At 35.1% G+C, this 16,749-nt stretch overlaps 1 protein-coding gene across 1 annotated transcript in view; it reads right to left on the bottom strand.

Moving 5' to 3' along the window:
- Positions 1-16,749, bottom strand: part of LOC128997578 (mucosa-associated lymphoid tissue lymphoma translocation protein 1-like) — a 50,488-nt gene that overhangs the window by 6,526 nt on the left and 27,213 nt on the right. Inside the window, exons 9-13 of the mRNA XM_054423217.1 lie at positions 16,398-16,587; positions 15,287-15,480; positions 14,243-14,320; positions 13,237-13,427; positions 12,914-12,973 (exon numbers count right to left, since the gene is read on the bottom strand). Coding sequence (XP_054279192.1) covers positions 12,914-12,973; positions 13,237-13,427; positions 14,243-14,320; positions 15,287-15,480; positions 16,398-16,587 — 713 coding nt within the window. The remainder of the gene's footprint in view (positions 1-12,913; positions 12,974-13,236; positions 13,428-14,242; positions 14,321-15,286; positions 15,481-16,397; positions 16,588-16,749) is intronic.

The following is a 16,749-nucleotide window of genomic DNA, read 5'->3' as shown; positions in this document are numbered from 1 at the left end:
GATAAGGCTGGTGGCTCTCACTGGAGCGTACTTGTAATCGATAAGATGAAGAAAAATATTATTTATGTAGATTCTTCAGCACACATTGTCTTAAATCATGCAAAAACCGTTGCAAGTAAACTGATGGATTACCTTGACCTACATGACTTGAATTTCACTCATGCTTCTTTTCCAACCCAATTAAATGGCTATGACTGTGCCATATACTCAATTTTTGCTATCGAAAGTTTGATCCTAGACATCATGAGTGATGACTCATGTCTGGATGTAGATTATCTTGGTAAACTAAAACTAACTGAAGGTGACCTTATCAGAAAAAGATCATATGTTGCATATGTCTTAAATAATAGATTGTCTATTGAAAAGGATGCTTTACTGACAATTATGAAGGAAGTAAAACCTGATTTAAAAGTAGAATCCTTACACAAGCAGATTATATTTCTAGAGAAAGAAATTAAGAAATTGAAAAGTAGTCAATCTAATACGGTAAATGCTAACAAAAAACCCACTGTAAATATTCCCACTCATTTACCTTTACAGAGTAGAAGTCGTCAAAATCCACCAGACAATAGACCTAAACTCCTGATTGTGGCCGATAGCCATGGAAGGCACATTGTTTCCCACCTAAATAGTACATGGCCAGATAGCGGTTATAACATTAGCTGCATTTTTAAACCAAATGCCACAATTTCTGATGTGGTCAAGGATGTGAAAGGACTAACAAAGTCGTTCACTAAATCTGATACGTTGGTAGTTCTTGGTGGGTCAAATGAAGAGATAGGTCAGGCAGAAAAAAATTTACAGAGTGTTGTTGAAAATGTTTTACAGGATACTTCTCATACAAACATTATTGTCTCCGGATTACCATACAGGCACCATAACCCAGCTCTAAATAACCGGATATGCTATCTCAATATGGACTTAAAAAAAACTGTACAAAAATTCAGCCACGCATCTTTTTTGCCATTAAATGATTTGCCACGTAACCTGTATACCAGGCATGGCCTCCACTTCAATAGATTTGGAAAGAAACAAATTTCAATTATGATCAAGAGTCTTTTCGATCCAACAACAGTTAAGAATTTCCCTAACTCGACACCTATTAAACAGGGCCACATCAATATTGTCGAAAGCAGTATGTGGGACATGTTTGATCAATTCATAAGTGATCCTAAGGTGGCATTTGCTCACACCATATCAGCAGACCTCCACCATAGCAGAAATATGTCAGCAGGTGTAGCTGTTGCTTTCAGAAGAAAATTTTGTAGACCTAAGAAGTCTGATTACATTGACTCTAAACTGACCATGCAATCAGTACAAAATGGAGCAACAATCTTCAGCCTGGTAACGAAGGAAGATTATAATGGGAAACCTACAGTAGAAGATTATAATGAAGCATTTGAACAGCTGAGTAAAACTTTTAAAAAGGAAAACCTAAATCATCTCATCTGCTCTGTAATGGGGTGTGTGCGAGACCGAGTGGACATTGAACACTTTGCAAACAATATTTTTCAATTCCAAAAATATACAAATGCAAATATCAGTATTGTATCCTACAATCAGCCAAAAGCACAGAGAAAACTATGGAATGGTCTTTCCCACTCTCAATTTTTAATGAAGCTGCAAACAATTATTTCCTCCAAGTGGGCAGATGATACTGCTAAAACATATTCAAGACAGCAGGAGAGCTTCAACACCAAAGGTGCAACTGTTATTGATCATCTGCAAACAGAAGTGGACAAAACCATCTCAGACCAACAGCAAATTTCTACCCAATCACCTCAAAGAAAAGCTGATATATCCAATTTGATGACAGACCAGAATCATTCAGGGAGTGGCGGCGTATCTTCGCAGACTTGTCTAGAGGAGGGATCTGCCCAGCCCAGTCAAGAGCAGCAGCCTGTGCATGTGTCTAGTGATGGGGGGTCGATTCTCTCTGGGGTAAATAGTGCAGTGATTGGTGATGCCCCGCAGTTGCTTTCTTCCGAATGTAATGCCCTACCAACCTCCGAAACCCAAATTCCTGCTTCCATAGATAACCCTAGTGTATTAAACAATAGTATGCATCCTTTTTTGGAGAAAACTTGCAAGAATGTAGTACCGGTAGTAATTTAAATTGTTACAATTCAAGCAGCACTCAAAACTTTTTAATTCTTCACCAAAATGTCCAAAATTTATCAACTCGTATTGGAATATTAGAAGTAAACCTTGATGAAATTAAACCAGATGTTATTATATTGACAGAAATAAATATGCGTGAAACAGATTTATCATTTTTCAATATTAAAAACTACAAAATAGCATCTTCCTGGACTAGAACTACAACCACTGGAGGAGGGGTATTAATCCTCACAAATTCGTCACTTAATATTAAAGAGGTTGCACTAAAAGGAATACAAAATATAACATCAGAGAAGGAGTTTGAGTGCTGTTTGGTTGAAGTAATAGTTGAAAGCATGTCTTTTGTACTGATGGGTGTATATAGGACTCCAGAATATAAATACAATGATCCTTTTTTATCCAAACTAGAAACTACACTAGATATATTGACTAAGAAATATGAAAACATCATTATAGCTGGAGATGTAAACATAGATATTTTAAATCATAACTCATTGTATTATAGATTTTTGAGCATTTTGAGAATGTATAATATGTCATATAAAGTAAATTTTCCTACTAGGGTTACACTGAAAACTAGATCAGCAATAGACAATATTATCACTAATATAGATCATGTGCAATTAATTGTAACCGGAATCATTACTCATGTGTCTGATCACGATGCACAACTTCTTGAAATTGTGGATTTAAAAAGTAAGAATAAAAAGAAAACAAAGAAAAGGCACAGAAAATTTACAGAGAATAACTTAAAAACCTTTCTCAGTGATTTAGGCAATGAGACTTGGTATGATGTTTACCAGTCATCTGTAGATAAAAAGTATGATGCATTTTTTTCTATTTTTAGTTACATTTTTGATGTTAATTTTCCCAAAGTTTTAAGTGCAGATAGTGGATATAGTAAATGTAAATGGAATTCAAAGGAGTTATTTAAAAAAAAGAGTGAGATAAATGAACTGGAAAAGCTAGGTAGGATAAGACAAAATTTTGACACATATCAAAAGATAAAGGTTAAGAAAAAGGAACTAAAAGAATCAATACACCAAGCCAAACAAACATTTTATAATGAGAAAATAAAACACTCTTCTAATAAAACTAAGGCAACGTGGAACATAATTAAAAGTGAAATAAAGCTTAACTCAAAAAGTGATTTTACCAGCAACATACCGATATGTATAGAGCAAAATGGTAAACTCCTTAAGCATCCAGTAGCTGTCAGTAACAACTTAAATAATTTCTTTGTATCAGCTGTGGAAAAGCTTATATTGCCACACATTTCTCCTTCACTTACACAAAAAACAGATATCCAGAAAAATATTTTACCTACAGATAAGTCATTTAAGTTTCACACAATAACGGAAGAACACCTCACTAAAGTGGTCCTTTCCTTTGAAAACAAGTACTCTGCAGGTTTTGATGAAATTCCAATCACCATAGTTAAAAAATCAATACACATTATCCAGAAACCACTAACACATATCATAAACTCTTCTCTTATTTCAGGAATCTTTCCTTCAAAATTAAAATTGGCTAAAGTAATTCCCATTTTTAAAAAAGGTAATAAAACTGATCCCTCCTGTTACCGCCCTATCTCTCTCTTACCTGTTTTTTCAAAAATTTTTGAACGCATTGTTTACATTCAGGTCTATAAATATCTGGAAAATAATCAACTATTTGATAAAGAACAACATGGCTTTCGGCAGGGCAAATCAACAATAACAGCTGGTATTGAATTCATAGAAACTATAATAAATGCTGTTGACAGAGGAGAAAATGTTGTAGGAATCTTTTTAGATCTTAGTAGGGCATTTGACAGCGTGTCACATAGTATATTGTTGACTTCACTAAAAGAAATGGGAATCTATGGAAAAGAGCTTGCATGGTTTACATCATATCTAGAAAACAGAAACCAATTTGTTGAACTGGATTATGTTGTGGAGCATGCAAGCACAAAGTACGTTGAAAAATGTAGATCTCAGCATCAGACGCTGAAATATGGGGTGCCGCAGGGATCGATCCTGGGGCCTCTACTTTTTCTCTGCTATATTAGAGGTATGCCAGGAGCGATTCCTGGTAACGGCGGGTCTATGTGTCTGTTTGCTGATGATTGTAATGTGCTTATTCCCGGAAGATCAAAACAACAGATTGAAACGTTTTCTCAGGAGAGTCTTTTATCCATAAAAGAATTCCTTGACCGAAAAAATCTGCTTATTAACACAGAAAAATCCAATTTTATATCATTTTCCACTAAACAACGTAGACAAAATTTTGAACCAAACATTTGCATAAAATCAGAAAGAATAAACCAAGTAAAGCAAACAAAATTTCTTGGTCTAATTATCGATAAACATCTATCTTGGGAGGGCCATGTGAACTATGTGGTTAAAAAGGTATCTTCCGGTATCCATGCGCTGCGACAGATGTTCAGAGTATGCAGTTTAGACACTTTAAGAGTTGTTTATTTCTCATTAATACATTCACATATTTCATATGGAATTGTTCTATACGGGGCAACAACAAAAACTAATTTAGATAAAGTACTAATTAAACAGAAAAAAGCTATCAGGGTGATGAAAAATCTTAAAAAGAAAGAGCCAGTCAAGAGCATCTTTCGTGAATTACAAATATTAACAGTTTATAGTCTTTATATTTATGAAACAATAATTTATGCAAAACAGATCCAACTATCATCCAGCTCAACAGAACAATTAGTATATAACACCAGATTAAAAATTAACCTACCTCGGCATAATCTCGAATTTTACACTAAAAAGACATCTTACATAGGGCTAAAATTTCTCCAGTCTATACCAGCTCACATCCGAAAAGAAACAAAATTTAATAAATTCAAGAAGCTCTTAAAGGAATATTTTTTAAGAACTCCCTGCTACTCAGTAACAGAATTCTTTAGTATTAGTAAAAAACAGTTAGGCCTAACTTAATTTGAATTCCAAATACTGTTATCCTTAAAGTCATGGTTTTGTTAAAAGTTCAAGTAAAGTAATTTTTGTACTCTTTTTATGTATTTAATTAGCAGTAAGCAATTTTGAATTTAGCTTATGACTCTATTCAAGTTCATGTAATGTGAAACTATAATGAATAAAGAATGTTTTGATTGATTGATTGATCCTTCGCGGCCGTGTCCCGCGGTTGCGGCAAAATTGTGACTATTTTCCGCGACCGTGTGGACATAATTATCGTCTCCCATGATCGCGGCAATATATGAACATATTCCGCGGTTGTAAATAGATTATCATCGTCTACCACGAATGAGGCAAAATTCAGATATTTTCCCGTGGTCGTGTGGACATTATCATCGTCTTGCGCGATCGCGAGCAAATTCTCATCACTACTCGCGGCCGTAAAGACATCATTATATTGTCCCCCGTGGTCGTGTTGACATTCAAATTCAAATTCAAATAATCTTTATTTGTTAGTAGTATACAATACATACATAAATAGTGTCAAATATACAGGTATTGAAAAATGAAAAACAAAGGTTTCTTAGAATTAACAATATATGCAAAAATTGACATTACCTCCTACAACTCATCGAAAGAATATATAGCTTTGCTGATGAGGTACTGCTTCAATTTAATTTTGAATTTTTTTGTTGACACCTCATCTGTTATGCTTTTTGGAATTTTGTTATAAAATTTTGAACCAGCATATTTAGGTTTCTTTTTGAAAAGTTCCAGAGTGTGATAGCTCATTGCGATACAGCCCCGATTTCTGGTGTTATATTCATGATTGTTACCGATTAGCTCCAATTCCTGAAATCTATTTTTTATGGATAAAACAGTTTCAAAAACATACATTCCATAAACAGTCATTATGTTTTCTAATTTAAAATAATCTTTAACTGAAGTTCTGGGTTGTAAATTACGAATAATTCTAATGGCTTTTTTTTGCATTATCAAGATAGAGTTTAAGTTTTCTTTAGTAGTTGCACCATAAAGAGATAGCCCAAATGATATCACTGAATGGATGTAAGAGAGATAAACAACTTTTAGAGATTCTTTTTCACAAAAATTTTTCAACCTAACCAATTCAACATAGTAATCGCCTCCCGTGATTGCGGCAAAATGGTAATCATCTCCCGCGGCCATGTGGAGATCATCGTCTTCTGTGAATAGCAAAATTCTGGTCCTTTCCTGCGGTCATGATCATCGCTTTGCACGATCATCCCTCTCGTATCATTATTGTATCTCCCGCAGTCCTGTAGCTATGGTAATCCTCCCCGCGGTCGTGAAAACGTCGTAATCGCCTCCCGCCTCCCGCGATTGCGGCAAAATGTTAATAATATCCCGCAGTTGTGTGGAGATAATCATTGTCTTCCGCGATCGCGGCCAAATTCTTGCTGTTTCCTGCGGTCAGACATTACCATGGTCTTCCGTGATCAGAATATCCGGCAATATTCTGATCATCCCTCGTGACTCTGTAGATAGCGTCATCGCCTTTTGGGATGGCGGACAGTTCTGATCATCCTTCGCGGCCTTGTGGAGACATTTTTTCGTCTCCCGCGGTCACGGAATCGTCACTGTTGTCATACGCGATCGTGATAAATTGAAAATTCCAGGTAGAAATACAAATTTCATGCATACTTCCCGGTTAAAAAAACTCACGCATAATTCACAGATTTCCCAGTTTTCCCGGTTGGTGGACACCCTGTTATATATTGAAAAGGGGCGCTACTATTAGTTGTGCCTAGGGCGCTGACAGGGTCAAAAACGGGCCTGCGTCCAAAAGGCTTTTAACATTTCAGAGTTTATTAATCATCTGTCAATCATCAATCAGTTGTCAATCATCTTAACTTTTTCATGTCAACACTAGCTGTTTGCCCGTTCTACGTACAGGAATCTAGTAGTAAGTTAAAACCCACGAATACTATAAAAGACCCCTTATATTCAGAACAGGAGTTTGGTTTGCATATTTAGTGTGCATTTTTCCAGATATGATGGCAAAACTATAACTGTTTAGGAATACATATAAACCTTCTCAAATACAATATCTGACAGTTTCAAAGCCAAAACGAATGCTTCGCAATTAAATATCACCCGATCGTGTTAGTCCATATTTTATATCAAACGACGAAAGGAATTGCTTTACAGTATAGATCTATGAGGCATAGCCCTAAGGTAGGCCTGTAATTTAAAGTTACTTTTCACACTGGTTAAAAGTAGTTAAAACACTTCCTCAACCTCACTACTGCACACTTTATTCGGGTTTAAATTTTTATTAACAATGGTGCTCTTGTCTTTTCCACGAAAAATAAGGACATTAATGCGTTACCAACAGACATACACACACAAATACAGAATTGAGTTCACACAACATTTTTGAGTCCAGACAGAAAACGCTAAAGATTATTCAGTAAGACATCAGTTAAATTTAATAAGCAATAAGGTGCAGTGTTTATAAATAAATAGTGAAAATAGTGATATGTTGAAATTATTCTTACTGCTACCACCGGTTCTAAGGAAAAGTAGTAGTACCAAAAACCAACGTTTACATTTGAGAAGAGAACTGTAGTACTTACGACTAATTCAAACTGTCCTTCTAATCAAACTGTATTTAAGCTTTGAAAACTTACTACGGTTTGCTAAAAAAACTTTCACTTGATGTGGTTCAGTACAGAAGTTATTAATCTCCTTTGGTTTTAAAAGTTTTTAAGTTTTCGAAAATCAAAGTTATTTCCCATTAGTAGCATTATTTGTAAGAAGCTTTTAATGTTAACATATTAATGGCAGTTTGAAGAAACCACCTTTATCCAAACAAAGGTTTCTTATTTAAAAGATTACGTAATCTCTAAACGATAATCGGTACATATATCTAGCAAACATTCGGAGGAAATGTGACAAAAAACGCACAAATCTGGGGTTTTGTACGTTTGTAGTTTTACTTCCTAAGTAGGAAAAGTACCGATATCGTTGTCGAAATGTAAGTAAGTAGAAACCAAAAGTGAGACATTGGAAAAGCGAGTTTAGCTACATCTGTTAAGTTAAACCTCCGTTACGGTACGATCACAGCGAAATCAGAAAGATCTTCCAAGATCGCAGCAACATCCACGATCACCCACTCACTGCACTTGTAATTTTTTACTTTGCACTTTACATAACTGTCCTTCAATCACCGTCAATGAGTGGAAACCTTTGTAAGCTACGGTATTGGTGACGATGATTAAAAAAAATTTAAGTTTCCTTGCACTGATACAACACTAATTCACGGCATTTTCCCCGGTTATCAAAACTCAAGAACAATCGTTGCACTTGCGATTAATTAAACCGGTTAAGTAAGGCACAAAGTTTTTAATCTCACTTGGTTTGGGTGTACGGGATGTGCTGACTAAACTTGATCGGAAATGGTTATTTGTGAACAACTTTTAATGTAAACATATCAGTGACAGCTAGAAGTGAGAACTAATCCAAACAGCTGATCGTTATTTCATAAAATGTAATAGTAAACATTGGGAGAAAATTTGACAAAAATCAAACAAAATTGGGTTTTTGGTGGTTCGTTATTTTGTTTTCAAAGAAGCGAGGCAATTTTTTTATAGCCAAAGACACTCTCACCAATCCAGTAAATACAGAAAAATGATTAGAACCTTGATCGGTACTCTAGTTTTCTAGGAATAGGCCGGTAAAATGACATTTTGGCGTTACAGACGGAGTCACAGAATGGACAAACAGACATACAGACAGAAATTTAGATAAGACTCGTTTCGGCTTTCTTAGGCTATGAAACGTAAAAAAACCAAAAACTGCATGATTCTAAGCAATGTACAGACAAAACTGTAATTCTATTTATATAGATTTTAATTTGTTTACATAACAACAGATAAAAATGCTACAAATTCGTTTACATCCATACGAAAATCGTTAGAGTTGGTGATGTTGTAGTGAATTCAAGTAAAATATTGCAATCTTATTTTTATAAATTGTAAATAAGAACTTACGTTAGCTTTTTTCTTTTTTTAAGATTTGCAATAGAAATCCGTAAATTATTTCAAATAGGCTATATCACGGATTTTGTAGTCACAAAGTGACACTGGCTGTTAGTAACCATCATAAAACAAATCAGCCCTTACAGAACACAACAATTGGTTGTCGTCTGGTATGACTATTTATTCAAAATAACGCGTCGAGTGTTAATCATAAAGTAGTTCACAATTTGTGCTAAATATGTAAGAGCGACAAATGTTCCATTTTCTGACATAATCAAGACGTTTGCTGCTAAAAATCAAGTAAAAATCTAATGTAATTAATTTTTCAAAATTATTATTATTATTATTTCAAAAATACAATGCACTGTCTCTTACAAAGAAAATTTCACCTGGCGGACGAGTGCCACTCACTTCTGCAGCTAACCATAAACGAACAAAGCAACAATCAACTAACTTTCGACAGTCTCAACTCAGCAAACAAACCGAAGTGATGTAAAGAACAAAGAACTAAAGAACTACTGGATTGCGCTCACAGTCAGTGGCACTGCGGGGCGGGCAAAGTGTCCTTGGTCTAGCTTCCCCCAACCCAACCCCCACTATCTGTTGGCAGAAGCCGACGTAGCCCATACCGTTAACTTGTTAACTATATACAGTCAACGCCCAAACGACATATATATTATAAAACGCACCTTTTTAGTCACTGCGCTGTTAAAATATATAAAGATATTAAAATATATAGAGGTATTGCAAAGGTCCTTCGTACGGGATAGGCGTATACGTATCAAATGCGTATTGCAGTTACTAGTTCTTTGCGTTTAAACCATATAAACACCCCCAAAGCAGCAAACCTGCAGACTAAACGAATTTCCAATTGACTGATTGGATTTACACTAAAATGTCACCTTACAAATATCACATATTTATTACCTATTCAAATATAATTAGTTTAACGATAACTTAGGTCTGCTGCAACAGGGAGGGTAAAAAAGTTTTTTTTATTGTAAAGTTTAAATACTGCAGTTAAGTAAGAAATGTAGGTGTATGTATTTTATAAATGTAATTAATGTTCATAAACATGAAATAAATGGTTGGCCTTGAAATAAATGATAGAAAAACTAAATATATGCAATGTGGTAGACGAGATGACCAAGAAGAGGACAATGAAGTCCTGCAGATAGAAAACCATGTTTTCCAAAAAGTGAACAATTTCACCTACCTGGGAGTCTTATTAACAAATGATAATAATGAAGAACTGGAAATAACTAACAGACTCAATGCTGCAAACAGAAGCCTCCATGCATGTAACAAAATTTTGAGCTCAAAGCTGTTATCCCGCAATACTAAAGTAAGAGTTTATAAAACTATAATTAGACCGACACTAATGTATGGATCTGAGTGTTGGGTAATGAGCAAAAAATCAGAAAAACGGTTAGTAACTTTTGAAAACAAAATTCTTAGGAAAATATATGGCCCAACTAAAGAAGATGGATTCTGGAGAATTAGACATAATTTCGAAATAAGAGAGCTATATAAAGACCCAGATATAACAGCTGAGGTAAAAAGCAGACGCATTAGGTGGGCGGGTCATGTCCTCAGAAGAGAACATGGCACAACCTTAAGCAGTGTATTAAGGAACGACCCAGAAGGCAGAAGGCCACCAGGCAGGCCTAAACTGAGATGGAAGGACCAGGTGCGACGGGACTTGAGGAAGCTGGGTAGAAATGAAGACCAGGCGCAGGACAGAGAAGGCTGGAGGCAATGTGTAGGCGAGGCCAAGTACCACTTGGGGTACCTATGGCCACTGCAGTAAGTAAGTAAGTAAGTAAATGTTCATAAACAAGCTAACTACAACAGTTTAATTGTTCTCCATATGAATAACATGGGAGTTATTGGTTAAAATTTTTTCCTACAGTTACCTAACAATGTTCTCTCACTGATTTGAGAAAGCAAAGTGGCCAATTCGCTCATCAGTGAGACAATGTTAACATTGTCTCACTCCAGATTTGCAACGTGAAGGCACGAAAAGTGAGCGCGTAACATGCAGACAAGGTCGTATGCGCGTGAAATACGTTGGCAGCACTGGCTGTAAATCAGCTGGTAAGCTGTTGTACTGTTGTATCATTAAATGTCATATTAAAAGTTAAATTTTGTTTTAAAATATGTCACTATCTTTACCAATGTATTTGTTTTATGGTAACTGTAGGAAAAATATAATGTACAACTCGAGTGCAAAGTGCAATTGCCTCACTGCTCACTCGGGAAACCATTCCTCACTCGCCTACGGCTCATGAGTAGGCCTAAGTATTTCTCTCGAGTGAGTCAATTGCTCCCTTTGCTCACTAGTTGCACAAATAACTATTTCTCCGTAACCATTAGATGCATAATAACACTTCAATATACTAAATTATTTGGGTTTTTAAGCTCTACAAAATGGTTTGGAAACAAATGGCTAAATCATATGTTTTTTGGGACAAAATGGGAAAACCCAATTTCTACCCCACACATTTCTACACCAATTTCTACATGCACAATATCACATATTTCTTATTAGAACATAAACATAACTGAAAACAATCCTACTTTGACAGTTCTCAATGTTTATTACAGCTTTTTGTTGCTGTACACATGACCAATCTACCAGAATTTGTAACGGCCATATTTATAGCAGTAATGGCAGTTGGATCTATTTTTACAAAGGTTCGAATATAGCATAAATAAATATTTTTAACAAGTAAAAATAAATAAAGGTAACAGGTCTGTCTGGTTTTCCAGTGCCAGTAATAGGCCTGTCTAGTTTGCCAGGGTTATCATAGTATAACACTGATAATATGCCTATCTAGTTTTTCCATTGTTTCATAATCTTTATTGCATATTATGTTTATGAATAGGATAAATGAAGAGTGAATCGCCAAAGCTGATAAAAAGATTAATGTTCAAGAAGCATGGTGATTGTGTTAGGCCAAAACACAGAGTATTGTATACTACTGAACAACTGCTAACGACATATTGAACACATTTTTTGGGTAATATAATGCATTTGAAAAAATGTATTTAAACTGTTTAGATACAACATCAGAGATAAATAATTCGGATAGCAGTGTTTTCCATTTGATTATGTGTAAATCAGGGTCATTCAATTTAAGTTTACAGCAGCTATTATAACTGCTGTTAGTTTGCCAGTATGCCAGTCAATATATCCTACTAATCCTACTAATATTATAAATGAGAAAGTTTGGATGTATGGATGTATGTTTGTGACAAGTGAACGCGAAAAATATTGGTCGGATTGGGCTGAAATTTGGCATGATGATAGCTCACATTCCCGATTAACATATAGGCATATTCTTATTTCAAAAATCCTTTTGGGATCCGCCCCAGTGGCTCTGGAGTTTCCCATGTTAACCTTATAAGAAATGGAATTATTGAATCTTAACAGCTGTTTCAATTAAACAAGTTGGTTCTGTTCTATGATGTTCAATAGCATTAAAGTTACAAGGATTACCAACAGGGTGCAGCACTATTATTTCTTTTACATTTATGACAACAGCTAATTTGCAACCAAAAGGTGAGTGAGCGTAGCGAACGAACTTCAACCTGGAGGCGAGTTAGCGTAGCGAACGAGCTAACCTGAAGGCAAGTGAACGCAGCGAACGAGCTCCAACCTAAAGGTGAGTGAGCGTAGCGAACGAGCTCCAACCTAAAGGTGAGTGAGCGTAGCGAACAAACTTCAACCAGGACGTGATTGAGCCATGCGAACGAGATAATCTTGAAAATTAAGAAGTTAAACGGGGCAAAGCCCGCGGGTTACAGCTAGTAAATAAAATATAATAATGATATTACAGTACATACCTTAACCCTTTGTAGATTGTGTATTGTAACTGTTCTATGCTCTACAGCCAACTTAACATCCTGAAAAAATCATGAAAGTTGTTTAAAAACGAGTTAACATCAGTTTTACAACAGAGCACATTCAGTACAGTTTTTAACAGTATATACAATTCAAAGAGGCATTATTTATTATTTATATTATTATTATTATTTATAATATTATTTATCCGGCATAACTGACTTACTTGACTTTTGCTACTACACAAGCCTAGTGAACGCATTAACAGGGGCAAGTTTAAGTATTCAAGCGATAATAACTAACATAGTTTGGGATTAAACCTTACCTGGGAGTTGATTTCAACAGAAAAGTTGTAAGTAAAGTCCTCAGGGAACTGCAAATCAACTGAATTCAAGAAACAATTCTTGTTTTTGGTAATGTGAATGGTGAATCCTTTGTTGATCCTTTTGAAATAAATCTTTTTCTCAACCTCAAAATCAACCTCTGATCTTAGTTTTTCTTCTAATTGTGCATTCTCTGAAACAAAATGTTATTCTGTTGATGGTAATATAAAAACAAAAACTATATATTTAAATATAGTTAATTTTAGTAAATTTCCCTTTAGGGAAGTAGCTATTACCATAGGTCTCATGGTAAGACCTAGGCCCGGGACCGATTTACTTTTTCATTTTGATGTCCCCAGAGGTTTTGAAGGTGTAAGGCGGGATAAACTTGAATGAGTTTGCGAACCAGCATGAACGGACCATGGCAACAGGGTTTAATGGAGGGTTTTATGGGGGGTAAAAATGGGGTTTTCTAATTTTTTACCCTTAAAACACAAAATTTAAAAAAAAAATTCTCCAGACTTTTTTAAAGAGCTTAAAAAACAAATAATTTAGTATATCAACAAAGTGTTTTTGTAAAGTGATTGGTTACGGAGAAAATTCAAAAAATGATTAATTTAAAATTCCCATGTTATTCTTATGGAGAATATTATAATATGTTGTAGTTGGCTTGTTTATGGGTATATTTTGATCAAACTTGGCAGATTTATTTATTTCATACTAGGCTATTGATATTTTAATAAAAAAAACACTTTATTAGTTTCCCTGTAGCAGCTAAGCTAGGTACTCGTCAAACATAAATGTTAATTTAATAGAATTATTGAAAATCAATCCAGGCATAAGGAAATTCGCTAAGTCGGCAGGTTTGCTGCAGCGGGGGTATTTACAAGTTAAATCAATAAAATCATTATTACAAATAAAGAGCTGCAAAAAATCAATATATTCATTCATTTTATATTAATTGCAATTTAATTTACTACATTTACTGAGATACAATTAGAATCTTACCAACAACGGGATCGGTGAGGCTGCAATTGTCAGCTCCACTAAAGAAGATGGTTGGCTGTTGTTGTTTCTCCCTGAAATCTGACAACAGATAAAATAGCATAAGCTTGAAATCTTAAAACAAATATTCAGTGCCGGATTTAAGCATGGGTGACATAGCCGCACACCTAGAGGCCTGCACTACAATTACAATAATGTCACTTGTTATGCTAGATAGTTGATACAAGACCATGATTGTGAATGTACATGGTTGATGCATTTGCGAAGGTTGGCATGTGTTACAAGTTTCTCTCATTGATGCGAGGAGCCACACCTGCAAGTGTGTGAGCAAGTTTTACCTTACATAACCTGAGTCATAAATGAGTGATGAACGATATTAAACTTGTAAAAATTAAAATTCATTTTCATAGCCCCAGGATTGCGTTAATATGACAAATAATGGTTAAACATACCTCGTCAGACAATCCTTAACATGTAGGTAGTGTCGAAGTTGCTACATATGTTTCGGCGGCTATTTAAGCATCTCCGCCATCGTCAGGCAAACAAAAGGATCCACTTGATGTGTCGTCAGAATAAATAAAATACACATTTTACACAAAACATAAAAAACTATAGTGATAGGCCTATCAACTACACGCACTGCCGTGGACATGGCAGGAAGCAGGCACCTGCTTCCTAGGTATGTTTAACCATTATTTGTCATTAAACTTGTCTAATAATTTAAACTTTCATGTCTATATGGGTCCAAACATTATGAAAAAACTAACAAAGCATTAATATTTAGAGGCCAGACAATAATAACTAATTTGTACCAGTTGTTTCCAAATTTTCTTGGGGGAGGGCTGCTTTTCATTGGATGCTATTCTTTACCATATGGGGTATTGAGTCAAAAAGTATAAATATATATCGAATACTTTCCTCAGAGATACAAATCAATAAAACACCTGTGATACAGCAATTATTTTTAGCATTAAGTGATTACTTTGTCTCAAACAAAACCCAAAATTGCTCATTCTTACTCTTACATACATTTATACTGGTACTTGCCTCTCTGATTAGCCCGCAGCACCTCTATGATGGGTAGATTGTCTTCCAGATGTTCTCGTAAATGGTTGACAAACAAGCCATTGGCGTCTGCATCGCTCTCGTAAGCATTCTGATAGTTTCTGGTTGCAGTTCCTAGAACAATGTTGCAGTTGCCTAGGTCATGCTCAAACTCAGTCCTCCCGATAGATAAATCTCTGCAATAAAACAGCTGTTTAACAAATGCTATCTATGCAACAGCAGCGAAAGATAAAAACATCTCCTATGGAAGCTGGTGAAGTGCTAATAAGAAGCTGAAACAAACAAATTTAGTAAATAATTTTAAATGCTTTTATGTCCAAAGAAAAATCTTCCTTAAGGGATATTCCCTAAAAATTTCCTTAAGGGTAGGCTTATTACAGTGCAGTTTCGTTAAACTGAACCCTGGCTCTATCTTGGTGAAAGTATCTTGTATACTAAACAAATTTTGCAAAATATATGACAGCTGTCTGGCCATACTAATGGACCGAATTACACGCGGTTGGTACCAAATGAAAGATATTTTCGTATAGATATGCAGAATCCCTTGCAGAAAATATGCAGAAAAATAGGCTAAAAAATAATCACAAAAAGAAAAAATGGATTTAAAATTTAAAAAAAAATTAACATGGGTCTAATGGGTTGCCATGTTAGTGACGAAATAACAACAAAATATAAACAGAAAATCAAAACAAGTGGAAGACATTCCAATCACATGTTTTATTTACAGCGTGGGGTACGAGTATAGAGAAGTTTGTACAATACATACTTTTGGTCGAGTTTTTGACCACGGAGCAAGCTCTCGTATTATATTTAAAACAAAACAGCCAGACAAATTCATATAAAATAATTATTCATTAAATTGATAATATGGCTTGGTCAGTAAACAAACATTGAGCCTGTAACTGACAACAATTTTTATCTGGTAATGAGTTTGTACAGAATTGATTCTTTATCCTCGGTTTTCAGTTTCATACTATCTTCATTCGTAGCATTTATAGAAGCCAAAACAAACAATGTATGAAACAATGTCGAGTTTTATTAAAACAATATTGAAATTGGACGCAATTGAACATATAGTTATTTATCAGTGTACCTTGACTCTACGAGACAGCAGTCAAACAGCATGACGAGTAGTTGCAGTTGCTCTCCTTGTGCTAATATCTGAGTCAGCTGTTCATCACACAGACAATCATGAAGCTGAATCTCCTCTTTGGGACAGTCTATGGGCATCATGAACTTGGATGCTAGCTTGGAGAACCCGTGCCCGGCAAAGTAGAAGAAGGCTGTGTGACAAAAACTAGTTTCAAGGAATCAAAATACTTTTTGAGGCACATAAAACACAGAGAGCTATTTTAAGGTATTGACCTAATAGACTACTGGACTGTAATCTTTCTGGAAAGAATGTCTGTTGTTTAGTTCAGTAATAATATCAATCCCTCAGATAC

The sequence above is a fragment of the Macrosteles quadrilineatus genome, unplaced genomic scaffold, assembly GCF_028750875.1.
Source record: "Macrosteles quadrilineatus isolate MER2022 unplaced genomic scaffold, UCM_ALF_1.0 Scaffold_6__1_contigs__length_79288215, whole genome shotgun sequence".
NCBI classification, from domain to species: domain Eukaryota; kingdom Metazoa; phylum Arthropoda; class Insecta; order Hemiptera; family Cicadellidae; genus Macrosteles; species Macrosteles quadrilineatus.
The sequence above is the reverse complement of the archived record's forward strand: the minus strand, read 5'-3'. Positions and strand labels throughout refer to the sequence as shown.